The sequence below is a fragment of the Colius striatus genome, chromosome 1, assembly GCF_028858725.1.
Source record: "Colius striatus isolate bColStr4 chromosome 1, bColStr4.1.hap1, whole genome shotgun sequence".
NCBI classification, from domain to species: domain Eukaryota; kingdom Metazoa; phylum Chordata; class Aves; order Coliiformes; family Coliidae; genus Colius; species Colius striatus.
In genome coordinates this window covers 50348043-50369624 of record NC_084759.1, presented here as the reverse complement: position 1 = coordinate 50369624, position 21582 = coordinate 50348043, and the positions used below count along the sequence as shown (strand labels likewise).

Sequence of the window (21582 nt, the reverse complement as noted above, 5' to 3'; positions counted from 1 at the left end):
TACTATCAAAGTTATGATTTTTATGTGTAATGAATCTTGACAAGTTTTCTCCTGTAAATGTTTTGGTTTTTTTTTACTTATGTGGTTATTTAAGAAGGGATCTAGATTCAGCATATTTCTAAGTCTATTTTGTTGGCTTGTTTTTCAATGTATTGGTCAGTTAAATACAGAGCATTTTAATATTTCCCTTTCTGGAGAGAATCTAGCAAACCTAACCTAACAAATAACCATAGTCTAACAGGACATATTTATATTTGCTTGTATTATCTCTTGAAACAAAAACTAATTTTAAAAATGCATAGCACAGCTTGTTTCTGACACTTCTCTTTAATTCATAGTGCTGAACAATTTTTCTGAGGCTTCATGCAAATTACATACTTCTCTTTTGGTTCTGATTCTTCAACTGGTTGGCTGATTCCCTCAAGACAACACCAGGGTTTTGCTGAGTAAAATATATGCCCTTAAAATATATGGTACAGTTTCAAATATGGATTGTGTTATCCACAAAGATTCCATATACACACTACGGGAGGAAAAAGCAGTTTAATGTGCCATACTATGTTGCTGTTGTGTTCTCACTTACAGAGAGCCAAAGACTAGGCAGATGAGTTCTCTAGGCAACAAATAGCCCTCACAGATAACATAGGATTCCTATTTATAAGATTTCAAAGCAACAGATTGCTTTCCAGACTGATATTTCTCGTGCCTGCAGAATGTATTGCTTTTTGTACAGACTGACAAGGAGAACAAATTATGATGATGCCTGCAGCAAATGATTTGCTCTGTATTGCTGTCCACAGGCTCCTGACTCAGAAGATTTCCCAGGACTGAGACTAAAATGAAATAGCCTGTCTCAAATAGGAAATATTCAATACACTCAAAAAGGATGTATTACTTTTCAGGCCAGAAAGTCTGTGGACATAAACTTCCTTCTCTCCGTAGTTAAGTGCATATCACTGAATACTGCTGCATTTTCTTTTTGCAGTGTTTTGTTTTACTGTGGTACCTGTTTTGCTTTAGACATAGTTTTTGCACAATGAGTGTTGCATATATTCTAAGAAATGGTCTTATGATCACTGATTACAAAACCTGTTTCCAAATGCTTTTTGTTTGCAGTTGATGACAGTCTGTTTTCACGGCCATAGCATTTATGCCAACTGTTTCCATTTGTATTACCTGATGTTAATAAAGTATAAGTTCACACAGTAGTGTTTTCCTCAGCCATGACACTCAGGCTGACAAAAGGCTACGCATTTCCACTTTATCAACACCTACAGAAATGTGTTTACCTTTGAATTGATCTCTGTTCCTGCACAGAATCCACGCACAGTAAATTAACATGGGGGATGCACTGATCAGCCAGCACTAACATACAAATGTACAGACATCTTGCTTATTCCTTTAATACATCAACTTTGAAGAACTGCTTGCTCAGTAGTTTCCACAGTTCTGGTGAAACCAGAACTACGAAACCACCTAAATGCCACATACATGTTAACGGTACCTACTGTAATTCCAGTTACCGCTCCACTGTGGGATTTTTTTTCTTTTTTAATGAGTTTGCTTGCATACAAAGCATTTTGTTAATGTTTTTGTGATATTAAAAGACTGTCTTTCATTAATTAATACTAACAGGAATAGTAAGCTGCTTCTCAAATTTTTATTCATACCTTGCAGCCTGATGTGATATTTAGAACCTCTGTGCAGAAGATGCTGTCAATCAAGTTAACTGTGACAGTTTTGTGATACGTATCGGATTTCATATTAGAACCATTAAGTTGACTTTTACTTCCATCTAGAGAGTTGATTTCCCGCTTTACTTATTCTTCCCTTTTTACCAAATATGTTGTTTAAAGTGTGTCAGTTTGGAAATATTCCTCTATCTTTTATTAATGTAAAACGATAACAGAATATCTCCAGTTGGAAGGAACCCATAAGGACCATCAAGTTCAACTGCCCATTCTTCACAAGATTGCCTAAAATTAAACCATATGACTAGGAGCATCGTCCAGACATTCCTTGAACTCTGCCAGGCTTGGTGCTGTGACCACTTCCCTGGGGAGCCTGTTCCAGTCACCAGCCATTTCCTTGGTGAAAAACCTTTTCCTAAAAAGCATATTGATTTCCGAAGTAGGTATAATAATGATTTCTTGAGTGTAGGTGCTTAGGTGCTGGCAGGGATCTGAAGGGCACCCTCTCTAAGGAGTGGCCAGGGCTGCCCCATGTTAGACACAACTGTTTCTAGCCTGCCCTAACCAGTCCACCACAGGGCACAGCTGAGCCCCTTTGCCAAGATGGTGGCACCTCAGGGAAAATGTATTTAAGAAAGGGTATAAAACACCAGGCAGCAGCTGTGAGAGATAGTAGGGAGAAAAAAATGCAAGGAAACAGCCCCATGGAGGTGAGGCTCCATGCACTGAAGCAGTGATTCCCCTGCAGCCTATGGTGAAGACCACGGTAATGCAGGTTGTCCTTCTGCAGCCCATGAAGTGGATATTCAGGTGGCTGCCCATGGAGATCCCATGCTGCAGCAGGAAGCTGCAGCCCATAGAAATTCCATGCCAGAACAGACTCCATTAGATAGCAGCCCACACAGAAGCGTCCATTTCTGGAGGACTGCAGCCCATGGGAAGGACCCATGCTGGAGCAGGAGAAAAGTGTGGACAGGAAACAGCAGCAGAGTGGAAGTGTTATGGACTGATCACAGCCTCTACTTCCTGTGCTCATGTACCGCTCAGGATGAGGAGGTAGAAGAGTCTAGAACAAAGGAGTGAAGTTGAGCCTGGGAAGAAGCGGTAGGATTGGAGAACTGAGGGGAAGGTGTTTCTATTTTTTTTTGTTTGTTTCTCATCATCCTACTGAACTTTTAATTGGCAAGAAATTGAATTAATTTTCTCCATTCTCAATCATTTTTGCCTAAGACAGTAATTGACAAGCTATCTGCTCGTCTTTATCTCAGCTGATGAGCTTTTTCATCTTATCCTCTCCCCCTGTCCTGTTGAGGGAGGAGAGAGCAGCTTAGTGCCTATTTTGCAGCCAGCCAAGGTCAAGGAACCACAATCGCTATTTGCTTGGATGTATATAACAGCTTGAATTAATGCAGCTTCTTCCAAAATCACTTCTGTTAATGCACAGTACAAACCTGAGAAAACAGTTTAAATGTAAAGACTGAATTATTACACTTAAATTCTCTTCGTATGATTTAGAAAACCTTTTATTAAAAACATTTGCTAAATCATATGAAGAGAATTTAAGTGTAAGAATCAAGCTTATTCAAAGCTGCATATAAAATATTTGCAAAACAAACTAGTTGCATATTTCAGAGACATAGGATAAAAGTATTTTACAGCAAACTGCAATCCACTGCAAAATATATTTTGTTAAGAAGCTAACTAAATAGGAGTTCCACAAAAACAGTACAAATTAGTATGAGTACAGTTTGATTCTCAAACAGTCATTTTTCACAATATTGGACATTCCAGTGTAGGTATCAATTTGTAGCTAAATGAGATAGAAGAGTCCCAAAATGTATTAGTTTAAGTAGGACTGACTGTACTGAATTAAAGATAATCAGATTAGTGATATTCTTATCATTTCTAATGTGAAAAATATGAGTGAATAGTAATAGAATTTTTAACAAATCTATTAGTAGGATACTTTCTTACTATTTTATTGTCTATTATAGATATATCACATGCATTTTGGTTCAATGTCAACCTGACCTGTGAATGTAAAAGACAGAATGAATAATGCTTGCATTCAAGCAACTGAGGCTTGTATACATCTCTACAAAGTCCCGTTGTCCAATTATCATTCTACACGAGAAATAAAGAATGTGGTTCTTCAGTCATATGAGGACAGACTCTTTACATAAATCCAGATCCCATTGGGCAGGACACTTGCATCATAAACTCATTTGTAGTTGATTTTATGCTAAGTGGCATGGTTGCCACTGCACAACAATTGATTCTCTAAATGGGGAGGCCAACAGCAAAAGTAATCTACAATACCACTCCCTAAAGTGATCCTCTATTGAAAGTGTTCAGAAATAAGTCGGTTGTTAAAATAGTGTTCACTCAAAATCAATTATATTTCCTATACTAGTTTCCTTCTCCCTCCTCACAAGATATCACAGAGGTTAAACGCTTTCCAATTAAAATATGAAATTAGGCATTGACAGCTTCAACTCCCTTTAATAAAATTTAAATAGACAGTAAATCTAAGGTGGTTTGGGGGCTTTTTTTTTAACAATGAAAAAAAACACGTGGTCCTAAAAAATCCCAAAGCATTTCAAATAAAATGGTTAGTTAGTAGTTAGTTAAAAAGCTGGCAACGTATCCACTGTCACACATTATGCAATATGTCACATCCATCTATACAACTAATGGGGTACTATCTCACTGCAAAAAGAAGGGGCTTTGCTAATATTTGATGAAATTATAGAAGGCGAAAATGTCTAGCCTTCAAAGACTGAATCCTATGCTTCTGTGGAGCCCACCAAAGTTAATAAGGGGTTGAGTGTATATTGAGACTACTATGCCAGGATGCTGTGAAGCCTTCTTGAACTCTCTAGTCTGACTTGTTACATATATCTATATACGTTCCCTACTTTCTCTAAGTTGGGATTGGGAACTAAGGGCATCAGACTCTCCTTTTCACCTTCAGAGTTGCTACTACCTCCATGGAGTACAGGGAAAAAATAGTTTATTTTCTTTGAGATCTATAGCCAAAGTTAAGGGAAGTCTGAAAGAAAGCATTAAAAAATAAAGTAAAAACCAATTGTTAGGACAGTCAAGGAGCATAAATGATATGTTATAAATAGGAAAAAAATTAATTTCTTTTCCTCAGTTTTGCAAATAGCAAAGTAAAACAGATTTTCTAAAGGAAGCATCACAAAATCTGTGCCTCAGATCATATTGTTTGTCATAGCTATAACTCTTCCAAAATCTCAAAACTCTCCTTCACTTAATATTGTCATTAAAAATGAGAAGATAGAACAATATTCCTGTTTTGCTAAGAAACTCTAACACCAGCAGTTTTTACCAGCTATAGCAGCAAGTAATTTCTGTGCAAAATAAGCTTTTGTAGAGAGCATCTGCATCATAACAAATATTTTGCTTACCGTCACTTTCCACCTAAATAGCTAGAAAATGCTGTCTTGATTTCTGTGCCACTGTTGTCTGCACTAAAAGGATAAGAATTGATAGCATATGTTGCATCAATGCATGCTTTCTCACTATGTACTGTACAAGTGCTTTATAAGCAATGGAAAAAGAAAAAATAGCAAAGATACCACTGTTGAGATTTTTAATTAGCCCATTATTTAGAGCTTTACACAATTTTGAACCTTAGTTCCAGAAAGCCCTTTACACTGTACACTCTTTTCCTTTTGTTATTCACATAACAGAAATTAAAACTTTTTAATTTAAGCACAAATCCTATTTTAAAAGATATTACAAAAAAAAAAGGATAATTATTGACAAATGAATGAGACTTATTAGACTTTAATAACTCTGGTATGCTCATTAGAGAAAAACAAAACAAATCAGGAGAAAGACTGAATTACTGACAGAAAGGACTATATGGCTACAGATCTCTTCTCAATTTAGCCACTTGTCATCCCAAAACTGAGAGATGGATGAGTTCAACTTTGTGCCCTCCTAATCAACTTTTCCTACTCTACCTTTCATCTGTAATCCCTATCACAGAATCACACAATTACAGAATGGTAGGGGTTAGAAGGGACTTCTAGACATCATCTAGTCCAGTATCCATGCTAAGGCAGGTTGTGGTAGGTTTGCGTGGAGCTACTTTTGCTTCGTAAAAAGGGAGGGGGCTGCAGTGCTGGTCCCTGTAAACAGTTTTTAAAACTTCCATCAGCTCTGAGTTGGATCCACTTCTGACCCTGGCCAGGCCAATCTGCGATCACAAAAAAGGGCAAATACCTTTATTATTATCACAAAACTGTGCAGAAAACTTTTTCACTCTGCAGAGATACAAAAGCATCAACAATCCTGCACTCTAGCCTGTATTTTTGAGATTGGAATTTGAAGTGCATTTTAAGACGTGGAGGGTAAGACTCCTAAAAATAATTTCCTATATCATTTATAGCTGTTTGGTGTCTTTACAGAAATTATCCCATTATTTTAAAAGCAATGGTAATGCTTAAATATTTGACATATCTTCAGCATCAGCTAGCTGTTAGAGGGAGCTCAAGACACTACAGTGTGATGTCATCTCTCCATAGATGTGTGAAAAGACAGCAACAGCTCACACAACAAATATGAAATAAAACTCTCTGTCAAATAAGAATATCCTAATACAACACATCACTCTAATCCTCTGCTATCATGCCTTGCCAAAAATGGAAGTTGTCCAAAAGACTGATTTCAAAAGGACAGTAACATTATCCTAATTTCAGAAGTAAAACAAAAGAAGGAGCCAACACATGAAATATGAACGGCTTAGACAACAAATTGCTAGGGAAAAAGTTAATGTAAACAAGATACTGAGCTATTCTGTACCCACAGAATTGTTCTAACTTTGGAAGAAACTAAAAAGTGAAAAAGGCAGTTTGAATGAAATATGCAGAAAAATTAACATTTAGGTATGCATTTATAATATGAAAAACAAAACAAAATTTGTGAGACAGTCTTCTCTATTGCAACAACAATAACAAATGGGCAGTTAGGACCAAATACAGCTGAAAGCAATTTTAACACCAACAAATGTTGAATGGTTGTTGCACAAAGCGCACTGAAATTTTGCTTTCCAATCACCTCTATGGAACAGTGCAAAATGCAGGATACAATATATCAACAATTTAAAAAAAAAGCAAAACAAAACAAACATTTCAGAAGAGAAAGGGAAAAAGGAGTGTTTTGAAAGCGAGTCTCTAAGAGTATGTTTCTGAATAGTATGTCAAACTAAGGCCTTAAGTATCTGAGACTGTTAAACACTGGAGAATTCACTCATTCAATGGGAAAGAGTTGCATTTCATTTATCAAAAGCCATCAGAATGTAACATTGATAAAATTTATACAGCAGTTTGAACTACTCTAAGAGGCAGAGAGATTTTAACTATTAGATCATTACCATAACACTTAAGAAGGCACAAACTTGGCATCAGTGATAAAAATGAAGCCCAACTGTGAGTGCTACACCTTGTACATAGTTTAAAAATATGGTTCTTTGTACATGCAGATGTGGACTCAGGTAATGTATTCCATCATCATTTCTAACATCCACTTGCACAGCTCTTTCAGAAACAAATACTATTTTCCCCATGCTGTGGTATATCGATAAATATTATTTAAAAAGAGCTGAAAAGTTTACTTGTTAGTATGACAAGTAAGTGTCAACACAAAATCACCTCTCATTATTTTTTTAATCTTTTTGAGCTAGGTAAATGGGTAAAGGATGGCATGGTGAAACACTGTGCTTACCAAGCCATATTTTAATGACCAGTAGTCGAGGAAAAATAAGATTGTCACCTACATTTAATGTCTCGTGAAGAACTGGTTTCTATTCACTTAAAGGATGTAGACAGCAATTGCACTAGTGACAGCTTTCAGTCGTTTGTGGAGAAAGTAAATATTACTGAATATATATCCATTAGCAGTCCAGTGGTATAGCAGTATAAGAAGAGATCTCTTCCAAGTTCCTAGAAATGGGAAATTCTTTATCATAATAAATGCATTTAAATTTTTACTATTACCAATAGAGAGTCAGGTGCTTCTGGAGATCTCCAGAGGGAGATTTGGTCTCCTTAATTTAGACAGACAGATATTAGAGTATTTTCTACTATGGCAGGACTTCCTAAAATAAGGAAGTCCTTACTGCTGTAAATATGAGTTCCAAGTAACATCTACTATTTTCAAAAGCAGTATCTTTCTCAGACTGCCTTCTGAAAGAAGAAATACATTGAAATGACCAAGGTCTGAGCACCTTTAATCACAGCACCAAAATATCATACTTATTTCATAACCTCAGTATTGACACTCACAGGAAAGTCAAATAAGTCATGTATTTAAATTATAGGGGAAGTAAGAAAAATAATTACCATTATTATTGCTGCCATATGCAACTGACTTTGCATATCACAACTGCCTATTAGAGTGATAGTTGTAGACTGCAGTGCATAAGAGATTATGCACTGAACCCATTATTTCCCTACCGTGAAGATAAATGAATGAAGAAGAGTCCATCATTTAAAACTCTCCAAAACACCACAAGCAAGAAGTTTTACAAAAGAAGGTGACTTTGACAAGCCATTTTCAGCACTGACTGGTTCTACAGAGTTCATGTTAGTTATTCTAATTGAACTTTGTTGCTGTAAATACAAACCTGCAGAGTCCAGAGCACAGATTATAGCAGTCAGGGTCCAATGGAATAAAAAAGTTCTATTGATTTCTGGTAAATCTACTACTTACAGAAAAAGAAGGAGGATTACAGTGAGACTCTCACAAATGGGAAGTGCCCAGAAACCACAGCCTTCTGAGAAGAGATATTGTCACATATGCAACAAGTTCAATTTCAGTGGTTTGAAGTTTTTAATAGAATGGAACCTAGAAAATAGAATATGTTTAAGCATTACCTATTTATGTCTTTTAACGATGATTCTTTGCTCAGGATTTTTATACACTTGTATATTTACTTTGCAAGGGGAAAAAAAATAGCAGATATTAGGAGACATCTGTTCTTTTCTGCATGCAGGGCAGAATGGTCTTTGACCTGTTTTCTTATGCACACATTACAGACGAATAGGAAGCAATCTTTAAGATATTTGGTTTTCTTTCACAATTTGATAATATTTTGGTATTTACCCAATAAATATGCACAGTCTGATTTTCTGAGAGCTCATTGGACCCTCTCTTTAAATAGGCTGTTCTTTTACATCTCAAAATACTCACTTCCACCTTACTCTCATGCTGAGATTCTTGAAAGTAAGAAGGGAAATTTAGTGTAATTGGTGAGTAACTGGGTCATCTGCTTTGATGACAAAGAGGAAAGAAGGATTCAGGAAACAATGGAGCTTTCTAATAGAGTTATTATATCCTAGATTTACTAGAGAGAATTGCTTTCTCTGGTCTGGAATAAAAAAATTTAATCAGGATATAATTTTCAATCTGACTTAAATGTTATATTCCAAATGTAAAATTGGTCATCCTCTTCAAATTAGTCTTTCTATAGTTTAATGATTTCTTTAACCATTATAAAATAATATATTCTTTTTAAAAAATAAGATTTTTTTAAAAGCTTCCAAAATGTATGTATCTGTATATATAACTATATATAGCAATATTTATCTTCAGAAAGTTATATATTTCTGGTTCGTATTTTCAAACTGACACTCTTGAAAAGGTCTTAGAAACATGACACAAGGGTGAAATCCATCAGATCAGACCACAAACTGCAGGTGTCTACAGTATAGATGACAGCATGTAGGCAATGTACCTAAACTCTTTTCATATTGAGCAAGACTAGGAAACTCTACTGCTTTCTTGTCCTGAAGCATACATTTACATATGGCCAAATAAATAGCTCTCTAAAGTCCATGGACTAGATTATATATAAGGTTAGCTTAAACACCTAAATACAAGTGTCTGATAAAAGAACTGAATTCCATCCCTGATGAAAAAAAAATGCTACAGATCATCACTGATTAAATTACATTTCAGTGCATTTCATCATTTTTACTGTGAGAGAAATGCTATTTTGACATCCTGCACCTTGAAATGTTCAAAAGCTGATGTGAAAAGTCAAATGAAACTGAATTACCACTCATTTCCTTTCTCTTAATACAGAAAGCAAATGACTACATACAAAACACTACTGAATAATAGACATGGACTAGTTTAGCAAGCAAGGTTATCACAACAGCATGTTACTTGTACCAGAGGATGGCAGAGACACCACTTGTGTCCGATGCAACCCAATTAATGATCTACTCAGCCTGGTGGCAGAGCTTAAGGAGGAAGTGGAGAGGCGAAGGAGTATCAGGGAGTGTGAAATAGAGATAGATGTGGAGCTGCTTCCTGAAGCAAAAGCAGCTAGTGGAGGCTCCACAAAAAGCAGAGGATCCTCTCCCTTTTGCCACCAGGCAGGAGGGGACTAAAGAGATGGGGATGAATGGAAACAAGCCCCTGCTCAGGGAAGCAGGAGAATCTTCTCCCGTCCTCCCTCACCTTCCCTGGGAACATGTGAGGGTATGGGGCCTTGCAGGAGGAACTGACTGATGGTGGTAAGTTTAGCCAGGTAAGAAGCACCACCAAGACCAAGTCACCCTAGACCAAACATCAAAAGAAAACTAGACACATTATTGTTGTGGGTGACTCCCTTCTAAAGGGGTCAGAGGGCCTGATAAGCCATTTGGACCCACTCCATAGAGAAGTCTGCAGTCTCTCTGGGTTAAAGACATGTTACGCAAACTTCCCACACTGGGTGAAGCCTTCAGATTATTATCCAGTTTTTGTGTTTCAGGGAGGTAGTGACAAAGTGGGTACTAGAAGCCCAAAAACAACTAAGAGGGATTTTAAGACCTTGGGGGCATCTGCTTAAGGGATCAGGTGCACAGGTTGTGTTCTCCTCTATCCCTCCACTGGCAAGGGTGAATGAAGGAATTAATAGGAAATGCTATCAGATGAATTCATGGCTCTAGAACTGGTGTTATCAGCAGGGATTTGGGGTTTTTGATCATGAGTGGATATAAAAGACACCTGACCTCCTAACAGCAAATGTAATGCACCTATCTTAGAGGGAAAAAAGGATTCTGAGGCAGGAGTTAGCAGGGCTCATTGATAGAGATTTAAACTAGTTTTGAAGGGGATATAACTGAACCTGTTATGAATAAGCCCAAGGGAAGCATGTTAGTGCTCACACAGTGTTGTGCTAGTGAAGACTCTGCCTTCTCAGTGGATAGAAGTCAGAGAAACATCTGAGAAGCATCTGGTAGGAAATGGCCCTCACACTCAAAAAAAGGTGTTAGGATCATTAGCTTATTTGAAGTGCATCTATACCAATGCATGGGGTGTGAGCAGCAAACGGGGAGCTTGAAGCCATGATGGAAAATTATGACATAGTAGGCCGCTCTCTACAAGAAGGACATGGAGGTGCTGGAGAGGATCCAGAGGCGGGCTACCAAGCTATTAAAGGATTTGGAGCATATAAGGAATGGCTGAGGGATCTGGGGCTGTTTAGCCTGGAGAAAAGAAGGCTCAGGGGACACCTTATCGCTCTCTACAAATACCTGAAACGAAGTTGCAGGGAGGCGGGAGTTGGTCTGTTCCCCCTAGTAACAAGCAATAGAACAAGAGGAAATGGCCTCAAGTTCCTACAGGGGGAGATTGAGGCTGGATATGAGGAGGAATTTCCTTACTGAAAGAGTTGTCAAGCATTGGAACAGGCTGCCCACAGAGGTGGTGGAGTCACTGTCATCGGAGGTGTTTAAGAGACAGTTGGATGTTGCCCTTACAGAAATGGTCTAGTGGTTGATAGGGCTGGGACAAAGGCTGGACTTGATGATCTTAAACGTCTCTTCCAGCTGAAACAATTCTATGATTCTATGAACATGGAAATTAAATAAAAATATATATAGTTGCCTCCATAAATAGAAAGTTACATATCACCCTGCCAATCTGGTTCACCTTAAAGCTAAATTGAAGTATATAAACTTCCACAGATTTCAGGAATAATTAGTTCTGAAAAACAGGAAAAATAGTACCTTTTTTCTACTAAATTAGCTATTTAAAACTTTGCAGTGCAGCAATAGTGCTTGGATAGAGTACTGGGCTTAAGCACAATTCTATCTCTGAGGTGACACCATTATCCATTAAGCTCCCTTTATTTAACCTGTCCATCATAAACTTAATACTTTATTCATCCTTTTCATACCACAAAGGATAAAAAGGTGACCTTTTGTATGTGTATTTCGAACTCCCCATCCTTCTTTCCCAAACAGTAAATGAAAGAGAAGAAAGCTTTTTCTGCAGTTTCTTCAGCCCTTTTATCTGAGGAAAAGCAGTTATATGTTGAGTCTCTGAGGAATTTGATGCTGTTTTTGTCCCCTGACCCTATTTCCATACTCAGAGCTGAAAGAAAGGAAACTATCCAATCAAAAGATAACATATTTGGAGGTTAGTAAGACTTGCAGTATGTAAATTATATGTCCTTCTCCCCAAGACCCACTCTAGTCTTTTGGGATAAGGGCAAATAAGCTCTCAAAATGAAATGCCTTATAATGGAATTATTCTATTTCAGTCTTTTAGATCCTCGCTCAAGGAGGAAACAACACAACTCCTAGTCTCTAGTGGAAAGCAACACAATAAACTACACAGTGTAGATCTAATATCAAAGAATGAGAGTATTCCCAATAGATGAAAGACCTTGAGACTTACCCAGTAAGATTTGCAGTGTTTTTCTTTGCACAGTAATTTGTAGTTCTTAATTAAGTCATAGCATCTCTTTGGAGGGAAAAATATATTCATTTTCTTGCCATTGTAGTCACCATTTTAATAAAGAAACAAGAACATGCTGAAGCTGGGAGGCTACAAAAGATATTTCTTTTAAGGAGGAAGGAATAATGATTGTCTTCAATCTGGAGCTTCAATCTGGATGCTGCTTCTCCCAGAAAATAACCCAACTGAAAGAAAGTAAATGTTCTGGGTTTTTCCTATTTCAGCATTCTTTATTTTGTTTCAGAGACAAGTTATTTTTCACCAATAGAGAAATAAGAACCAAGAGAGTTTATCATGAAACTATCAGTAATGATAATCAGAATTATTTGCTTACTTCAGCTCCAGAAACCATTCAGGAAACTGTATTTAAAAGCTGCCAAGAAGATGGGAAAACAGAATTAAAGCATGTCTTTAGAAGGAACTGATAAAGTTGAAAATGAAGAGTATCTTTAATTCTTATGTTTGGGGAATTAGGTACAGAAATGCAGTGGAGACCTTAAAGGTGCCAAGTTCGTGTGCTCTCCATAAATACCCTCTCCTTTTATCACCCCAGATAAGAGACTACTGGGTTAGATAGGTCACTAACAAGAAAAGCCAGTATAAAATTACTTATCACTGAGTCCTCAGGTGAGAGTAGAAACTTAACTTTTTAAACTGAAATAGATAGTTGCCAGCAAAATAACTGTTGGTTTCATTGGAATCAGCTTTTTGTCCTGTAGTTCTGGCTATCTGTGCATATAGATAGAGCATGTAGCAAAAGATACCTGTAACACTTTAAACATATTAGTGCAGAATCGTATTTAAATTAACTGCCTTGTAAGCCTAAAACACAGATGTGCATATCAGGTGAGGAACACTAACTCCTTTAGCAAGTATGCTCTGTTAAAACTTCCTAGTTTTGCTATCTGGCATCTAAATAAAAAAAACCTTGCAGCAAGACTAGTTAAGAATCTAGATGTAGTAATGAGAGAATTTGATATTTACAAATATCTAAATGGTAGATGTCAAGAAGTTGAGGAATCACTTTTTCCTATTATATATATTGACAGGACAAGGGGTAATGGAAAGAATCTGGAACACAGAAAGTTCCATTTAAGCATAAGGAAAAATTATTTCACTGTGAGGGTGAGGGAGTCCTGGCACAGCCTGCCCAGGCAGGGTGTGGAGTCTCCTTCTCTGGAGGTCTTCAAAACCCACCTGGACACATTCCGGTGTGACCTGATCTAGGTGGACTTGCTTTGGCAGGGGTGCTGGACTAGATGGACTCTAAAGATCCCTTCCAACCCCTACCATTCTATGATTCTATGATTCTAAGGGAAATTATGTTTTATTGTCTTTAAACATATGCACCCAGTTAATATCCCTAAATCATACTGTTTGTGCTTCTTTATGCTTACTGCAATGCTGAGCTGTGGTACTTACAGGTACAGATGGCCCAGCTGCCAGAGTATGACTTTCTACACTTATCTTTCATGTGCAAGCCTTTCAACTAAATCATTTCAAATAATTGAAGACTGAGAGCAAGTACTTTTTTTGTTGTTGACGTGCATTAACAATTGTTAATTGAATTAACAATTAAACTTTAGTGTACAGCAAATTAAGACTTACGCTACTAGAGTGGTCTTTTGTACTATACTGTAAGGTAAAAGCAGCTTACCTGAATAACATGTTTCAGCTTGTCAATAATTTGACTTATTACAGGATCTGTTCCCTTCACTTTTACTTCTGGATTTGTAGACTGAGCTTTGATTCCACTGCCAACCACACGATGAGTATAGCTAGTTTAATACAGAAATACACACAAAAAACAGTGGTTTAGTAAGTTATTATACTCTCAGAGGCATCTTTTAGTTCTTACCAACTCTGATGGTACCAACACTGCACTTTAATGAGATGGATTAATTTTTTGCATATATTTTTCAGGGAAAAGAAATACAGCATGATATAATTACTAAAATCCACAAAGTTGTGTTATTTATTATAACTTCAATTTTAATGTAAACTCTAACAAGAAAGGAGTTATCTGTAATTTGAAGGAAGAAACATTCAGCCCTATGCATGGGGTTTTTGTATGTGCAGATTGTCCTCCATTTTGGTTTTGCTAAACACAAACTATGCAGTGATTGCCTAAATCTAAGGTTTTTAAAACAAACTCCAGATTCTACATTCACTGTATGTTCAGAACCGCACCTGAATCTTCCTAGTGCTTTTGTGAATGCCCATAGAATATTTACTGCAGAACAACAGTCAAATTATTTAGCATTACACAACTGATATAAGCACAGAGCAGGCTAAAATTTCCTTAATAAATAGATATGTAAAAAAGAAGCCATAGAAACCAGATATATGCTCATTCCAGAAAGAGCGGCTGTGGTAAATAGAACATTGTTTCTGGTATCTCAAAATTCGAAATATGGAGACTAAAATTAACCAGTTAGTGGTATTCTGTGTCTTCTTACGATGCAATTCTTCATTCAACTTCTAATGGTATATGTAATAAGTTACACAAGAAAAAGTGAACACCTTATCACAGACACTGTACATTATGCAAATATCCGCCATAGGTTAGGCTGTGCCTGCATACCCTACAAAAGGATAGCTCTGTATATCTCTGTCTCAAACATATTTTGCCAGCTGTTACACTCTAAGAAAATGGAATAAAGACATGCCTAATTCCTGCCTGTTAGATCTGCATATGAGTACAGACAACATAGAATGTGTTATATGAAAAACATTGCAGCTCCTCTTAACTCTGCTGAAAACCTTCCACGTATGCTAAACAACGAATACTATTAATTAAAACAAGGTTGCCACATAATAACATTTTCTCTTTGATCTTTGCTAAGCAACACTTGAAATGAGACTAAGCACATTCCTAAATACAGACTCAGATACCATTCCCAGAATAACAATGGCCATGCTCGCTCGTAGATATACATTAATCCTGTCATGCAAAATTACTCTTCAGTTTTCCACAGATCTCAGAGAACACAATTTGCCGTCTATAAGTGTGACAAAAATTAATATCTTCTTTAGGCACTACAAGATAACACTTTTTTGGACTACCTGTTCTGCAAAATGCTTCAGAAATGACCTAATTCTAAAGCTCTGCAAATTTTTCCCAGACTTTTAAAAAAGATTTTCCCAGACTGCTGGAGATCCAGCAGTCTTTCATTGGTGAAGTCCTTTAAAACATTTGGTTTCACACAGTAAGCACTAAAATTCTAAAGCTTCTATGTACAGTTCAGTATGTGCTATTTTGCGCAAGTGCACTTCCAATTTCTTCTGAGAGCAATAAAGTTCGCTGGAAGCAGATATAATATCAAATTTCAATTCAATTATGTATTTAGATATCACAGCAATGATCACCCAGCATTAGTCACAAGTTAAAGATTCCAGCTTTATTCATTCTTCATTTGAGAAAATAGTCAGCAGTATCCAATATTCAGGACACACTGTATCAGCTAAAGGTAAACACTAAAAATAATAAGCTCATTACTAAAAGCCATTATGGAACCCTTTACTGATTCACCAGCCATACTATTACTTCAAATGTCTGTTAATGCTGTACAACAGGACAGCAAGGCTTAATGTACTTAATGTAGTTCACTGAAAGATGGTAGTTGAAATGAGTTTTAAAAAAATCTTCATAGCACTGTTGAATACATTTAATATATGAATGGCTCATATTCTTCACAAAGTGGTATTTTGGTTTAAAGCAGACAGCTTTTTGTGCTGTTTTGTAGTGATGGGGCAATTTGCCAGCCTGTAGTGATGGGATAAAGCTTTTTACAGGGATGTATACAAAATTTGCAGCCCGCCTGCTAGGCTTGGGGGAACATTTAATGCAGCAACTTCAACAGGGTCGACAAATCTTCTGGTAGCTTCTAAGGATTAAAAATCCCACCCCAAATACAAACCCAAAAACAATCTCCGAGGATTTCCTCAAAAATTCTTCTTTCACAGTTGTTTGTCTAAATAAAAATAGATAATTCAATACGGAATTCACTCTCTCCTTCCCCTTTCCAGATGAACAATACTGCACTCACCAGACAGACAAATGGTTTATCTCAACATACTGGTTTAATGCAACAAAGCAATTTCTCTTCATACTGTAATACTCTACAAAAAAAAATATTAAAGGTTATGGCTATCCTTTCTGTGCAGTGATCTCATTTTCTGTTTCACAGCATGCAAAACCTATGTTCTCACTGTCAATCAGAATTCTTTTCAATTAACACTTTTTTCAAATGCAAACCCAACTATTACACATTGCCTGTGAACTATGAAACTATGTGAAATGGAATACACTTTCTCCTTTTTTTAGTTCACTTGATGATAGTCATTGCTCTAACCATTTGAGAAGAAATAAACCATAAAGAAGTTGAGATTTGCCTAGGCTACAATTTTGTTAATTTATCTCATCTGGGAATTATCTGGCAATGACAGATAATTCAAGGCTGACTATCATTTCTTTTACAGCTGTTTTCACAATCAAATCCACACCCTACTGCAGCTGGTATGTACCGTACAACTAACTCCCCTCTTTCATGTGAAGGAAAGTAATACTGTTTTGTGAGTGTTATTAAACTTCCACTGTTAAGTGATCTGGCTTTGATCAACTGACATTAAAAACTATCATTTAATTTTGAGTCTTGTAATTACAGTCTCTGACAAGTCACAAGGCAGGTTGATAAACCTTTTTCTTTCCTGAGATCTGTAACAAGGCATTGAAAAAGCCTTATGAAGTATCGCTTTATTGATTCTTATTATAAAAGATTATGGAAGTCAACCTCTTTTTGTTTCATCTATTCTTTTGCTGCTTGAAATGTTTGCATAGAAAAATTTAAAACTTACTTGTATGTTGTTTTCTTTTCCACATATCATTGTGTTACACAAACATCTATAAATCAAACATCTTCAAACATTCTAATGTGAACTAAATGATCTGTCAGAGCTAAATGAGCTAGTGGGAATCTGAATATGGTACACAAAACTTCATCCCTGTAGACCTCTATTTTCATGCAAAATATATTTCACTTTAGTTGGGGAAAAATACAGAAATCTCAGGCCCATGGTTTGAGAGACTTCATTCATTATGAAGTTTTAATACAGCATTAATCACTTTCTGTTTCTTTTACTCCTAATGTACAAGTAATAGAAAAAAATACTTTAAGGATCCCCCCAGAGGTAGCTTTTGACTTGAGCAAGTGTTGCTCACATTTGAATCCTGGGGGAAAAAAAAAAAAAAAAAAAAAAAAAGAAGAGACAAATTTCTTGCTAGGGAAGTAATAGACCCACCATCTGTGCTTATTTCTGTACAAGCATGGTAATGTTTCACATCACTTTAATAGGCAGACTTGGTCCCCAAGTACTATTCATTTTCATCAACACTAGGAAAAAAAACAAGCACCAATATATTTGTATTCTATAAATATATTTTAAAGTGATGAATAACAAGGTGCCCATTTTCTGAGCTTAGTATATGAATATTCATATAAATTTCCTGTTACTTTCTATTGTATCTATGAATACAGTTGGTATCGATATATCTGTTAAAAAAGATCGCGCTTTATTAGCTATCACTGATTTCTTGGTACATGGAGTTGGAAAAGCTATTAAAAGTAATGAATACATTAATTCTTCTCCAGAATCAGACATTTTGGACATAGTGCTTAAGGCAGATATGTACCTCTATATCTCTCGAATGCAAATAATCTATTACATTGTAATGACAACAAATACTGATACATAATGTTTATTTTCAACAACTGATCATGGTTTTCCATTCCTTCCCACTAGCTTTGTAGAGTAACATCAGCATAAAACAGATAAAATAAAGAAATCAATGCTAAAAATGGGCTTGAGACATAAAGTTAGTGCTAGCAGAGTTTTACTTCAGGTTTGTTACTCTTTAAATTTGCTGCCACCTATCTCTGCTATTATTTCAGTACAAAGCGTACACAAATTCTTAGTTTGTAACAGATTATTTTCAAATAAAGCCAGCTTTATGTAGGGCAGCCTTTCATTCAGCTAATAAAGAGGTTTTAAGAAAACAATTACAAAAAAGAAGAAATTAATTACAGAAATAAACAGAAAATAATGTGAGTTGAAAAAAATAACTTTCTGTGTTTTCAAATAGAAATTCCTGCAATTTGTGAAAGTGGAACCATACTATGTAGATGTGCATCAGAACCAGAACTCAAGCAGAAATAGAAATTCTTTGACGTTCAGAGCTTCGCTTAAACTAATATATGTAAATAGTACAAGCAATTCAGTTGAATATTACCATAACTAACTCTCAAAATGCCTACATGTTGCTTGGGGAACCACATATATCTGGAAAATCAGACCTACTAGGAACAGGTACTGTTGACCTTTCAAAATGTTTCAAGATCCTACTCAATGCTTGAACATTCAATAGTTTTCATAGATGATGAGGGTGGCCATGATCCAATGTGGACAGTCCATTGAGCAACACAGGCCCTGGAGATATCCTTGACATCCATTCCCAGATACTCATTCTGGACTGTCTTTTTCAAATCCATAACTGTGGTTTTTGTAGGTTTGATTGGTCTGTTTTGCCAAGTTACAAGCTGCAGTTAAGCACTGAAACAAGGAGCGGGTCTTTCTAATGTGATTGTAGAGGCATAACAGCATGGCTTCTGGATCACAGCAGCATGGCATAGCCGTGCCACTCAAGAACACAAGCAAAATCAGTACACACATCCAGTATATTTACAGTGAGTATAGGAGATATACAGGCAGTGCAATAAATGACTAGAGTTGGAAAGCAGATACATCATTAAAGGAGACTTAGTGGGGAGATACAGTTAAACAAGTTTGTTTCTAATAATCTGAGATAAGGTACCTCTGTCACGATTCATGAGAAGTATAATCTTAATAGATATAAAAAAACCCAAAGAAAATCTAACCAATGGTTAAATAGAAATTTTGTGGTTTTCTCTCTCCAGCGTAACAAGAACTTGTGACTCCATGACACAAATGTGTTAATGCCAAGAAAAAGATGGCACAGTCATAAATAAGCCTAGATGAGATCTCAGGCACAGCCTGAAACTTCCTAGAAATTGCACTAGTAGGACCCTCTCAATTGTGGAAAACCTTCATCTTGCAAGTACAGGAAGATTTTAAACTGCTAAACACCTTGCAAAAGTTGACAAAAAAATCCCCTTGTTCTTGGATCAAAATAGTATGTATTATCTAGTCATGGCAATGAGGGCCAAGATCCTTAAATAACCACGAAGAATATTCACAACAGTCAAATATTTAAAGAAACTGATTTTGATATAGGATCAGAGACAAGGTGTATGTACAAACGTATATGAAAAAATCTATATGTATATGCAAAATTTTTTTAACACCAAGATTTTTTCCCTCAGGACTGTCTCATTATGCTGACTGCCTGTAGGTTTACCAGGACCTACAGAATATCATCCTCCCAAAAAAGGAGAGAAATATTCTTCAGGCAGCTCCAAAAAGCTGGGAAATGCAGTCTCTGAAAGCTATGTCTCTCACTATGATTTCACAGCTGTGAACAGTCTGAAAAAGTATCATCTAGCACACATGATCTTCCTCGTCCTGTTTCCATGCCTTTCATATTCCTGGTTACAGAGGCTCCTAGCTTCAACAGGAGAATGAGAATGTCCTATGGTTTCCAGAAATCTTTTCTACTAATCAGGCACTATTGGCTGACATGTTGTCAAGTGACAGGTTTGCAGGGGAACTTCACATCCCCAAACACATGGCTTCTTATTGTCTTTTTAGTGAAAATGATCCTGTTAAATGAAAACAAATTATCATAGAATCACTAGAGACTTGAAGTTTCCTCTCATCACAGACCATACGGTCAGAGAAGTCGGGAAGTCTCTATGTAGATTTCCAGAAAAATTTGTTTCTGCCTGTCTTCATAGTCCTGGGAATTTCTGCAGACAAAAATATAGTCAAAGGTCAAGATAGTCACTTCCTCATGCCTGATGATGCAGAAATGGAAGACATAGACTTTACCTTTAATGTTTTCAGGTTCACTAGGACATCAAGCAAGCAAATCCAGAAAAAAAGAATTGAGGATAATGAATGGGATTCAAACTTGCTTCTGCTTCCACTGCTTGGAAGAAGTAATGTTGAGCTTCTTTTAGGCACCTGGACCACATTCCAAGTGGAGAGATTAAAGTAATAAAAGCTGTACTGTCATGGGGAATACTCTCCAGAACAACCCTAAGTGTCTTGGCAGTCAAGCTTCTCCCAAGAAACCTGGTGATGTCCTGCACTTTTGCAAGTTTAGCCATTCACTCCAACCTGATGTCTACCAGCTGCTAGCATCACTTTCTATCATCCCCTTCTTGGGCTTTTGAGGTGCTTGGCTCAGTTGACTTTGTTAAGAACTACTCAGGAATCTCTACATTAAGTTGTCAAGTTACAGGGTCATGATATTAAGACAACTGCTCTGGTTGTGAAGGACTTAATCACTGGGGTGCATTGCTTTACTTTTGAAATACTCATGTGTATCAGGTAGCTGTAAGGGGTTCAGGTGGTTCACAGTTGCTGCAGCTGTACAGAGACACTGCCTGACAAAGCTTACTATTTTCATTATTTTGTGGCAATAGGATTCTCATTTCCATTTGTGAATATTTTGCCTAAAATGAAATCTTAACTGACAGCATTACTGACAGCATGAGTGCAAGAAGACAACAACCACTAACTCCTCATTTGGTAACACTGAAGTGTTAAACAGCGTGTACACAGAAGTCCCTCCATTGAATTGCTTTTCTGCATTCAAAGCTATTTGGTGTAAATAAAGATTTTATCTTTTATTCCTCCCATCTCATTGGGGCCTCTGCCAGCCTGAGGAGGGTGGGGGTGGATGATGGGCAGTGAGCAAGAGACTGTTGTGGTGTTTCTTTGCTGGCTGGGCCAAAACCATAACAATTAAAAAAAAAAAAAAAAGGATTGCATATACACTTGCATAATTTATAGAAAATAAGTGTGCAAAATGCCTGAGTAAAAATTGTGTTATTTATGCTTCAGACAAAAATATGTTCCTGTAATCATTTAGGCTAAAACATGTCTGATAAAAGATACGTATTTAACTTTTGATCATCTGCTAGAC

The 21582-nt window shown here is 36.6% G+C and overlaps 1 protein-coding gene across 12 annotated transcripts in view; it reads right to left on the bottom strand.

Annotated features, from left to right (window-relative positions):
* GPC5 (glypican 5) overlaps nt 1-21582 on the bottom strand; it is a 659030-nt gene that overhangs the window by 409187 nt on the left and 228261 nt on the right. For 11 of the 12 annotated variants that reach the window (XR_009818701.1, XR_009818699.1, XR_009818702.1 and 8 more), the window contains exon 6: nt 14113-14233. Coding sequence is in view for 7 of the 12 variants with exons in the window: in XM_061996002.1 (XP_061851986.1) it covers nt 14113-14233 (121 nt within the window). In the remaining 5 variants the exon portion in view is untranslated. Of the gene's footprint in view, nt 1-12783; nt 12829-14112; nt 14234-21582 lie in introns of those variants that run through there. The other variant, XM_061996010.1, reaches the window with a different exon arrangement.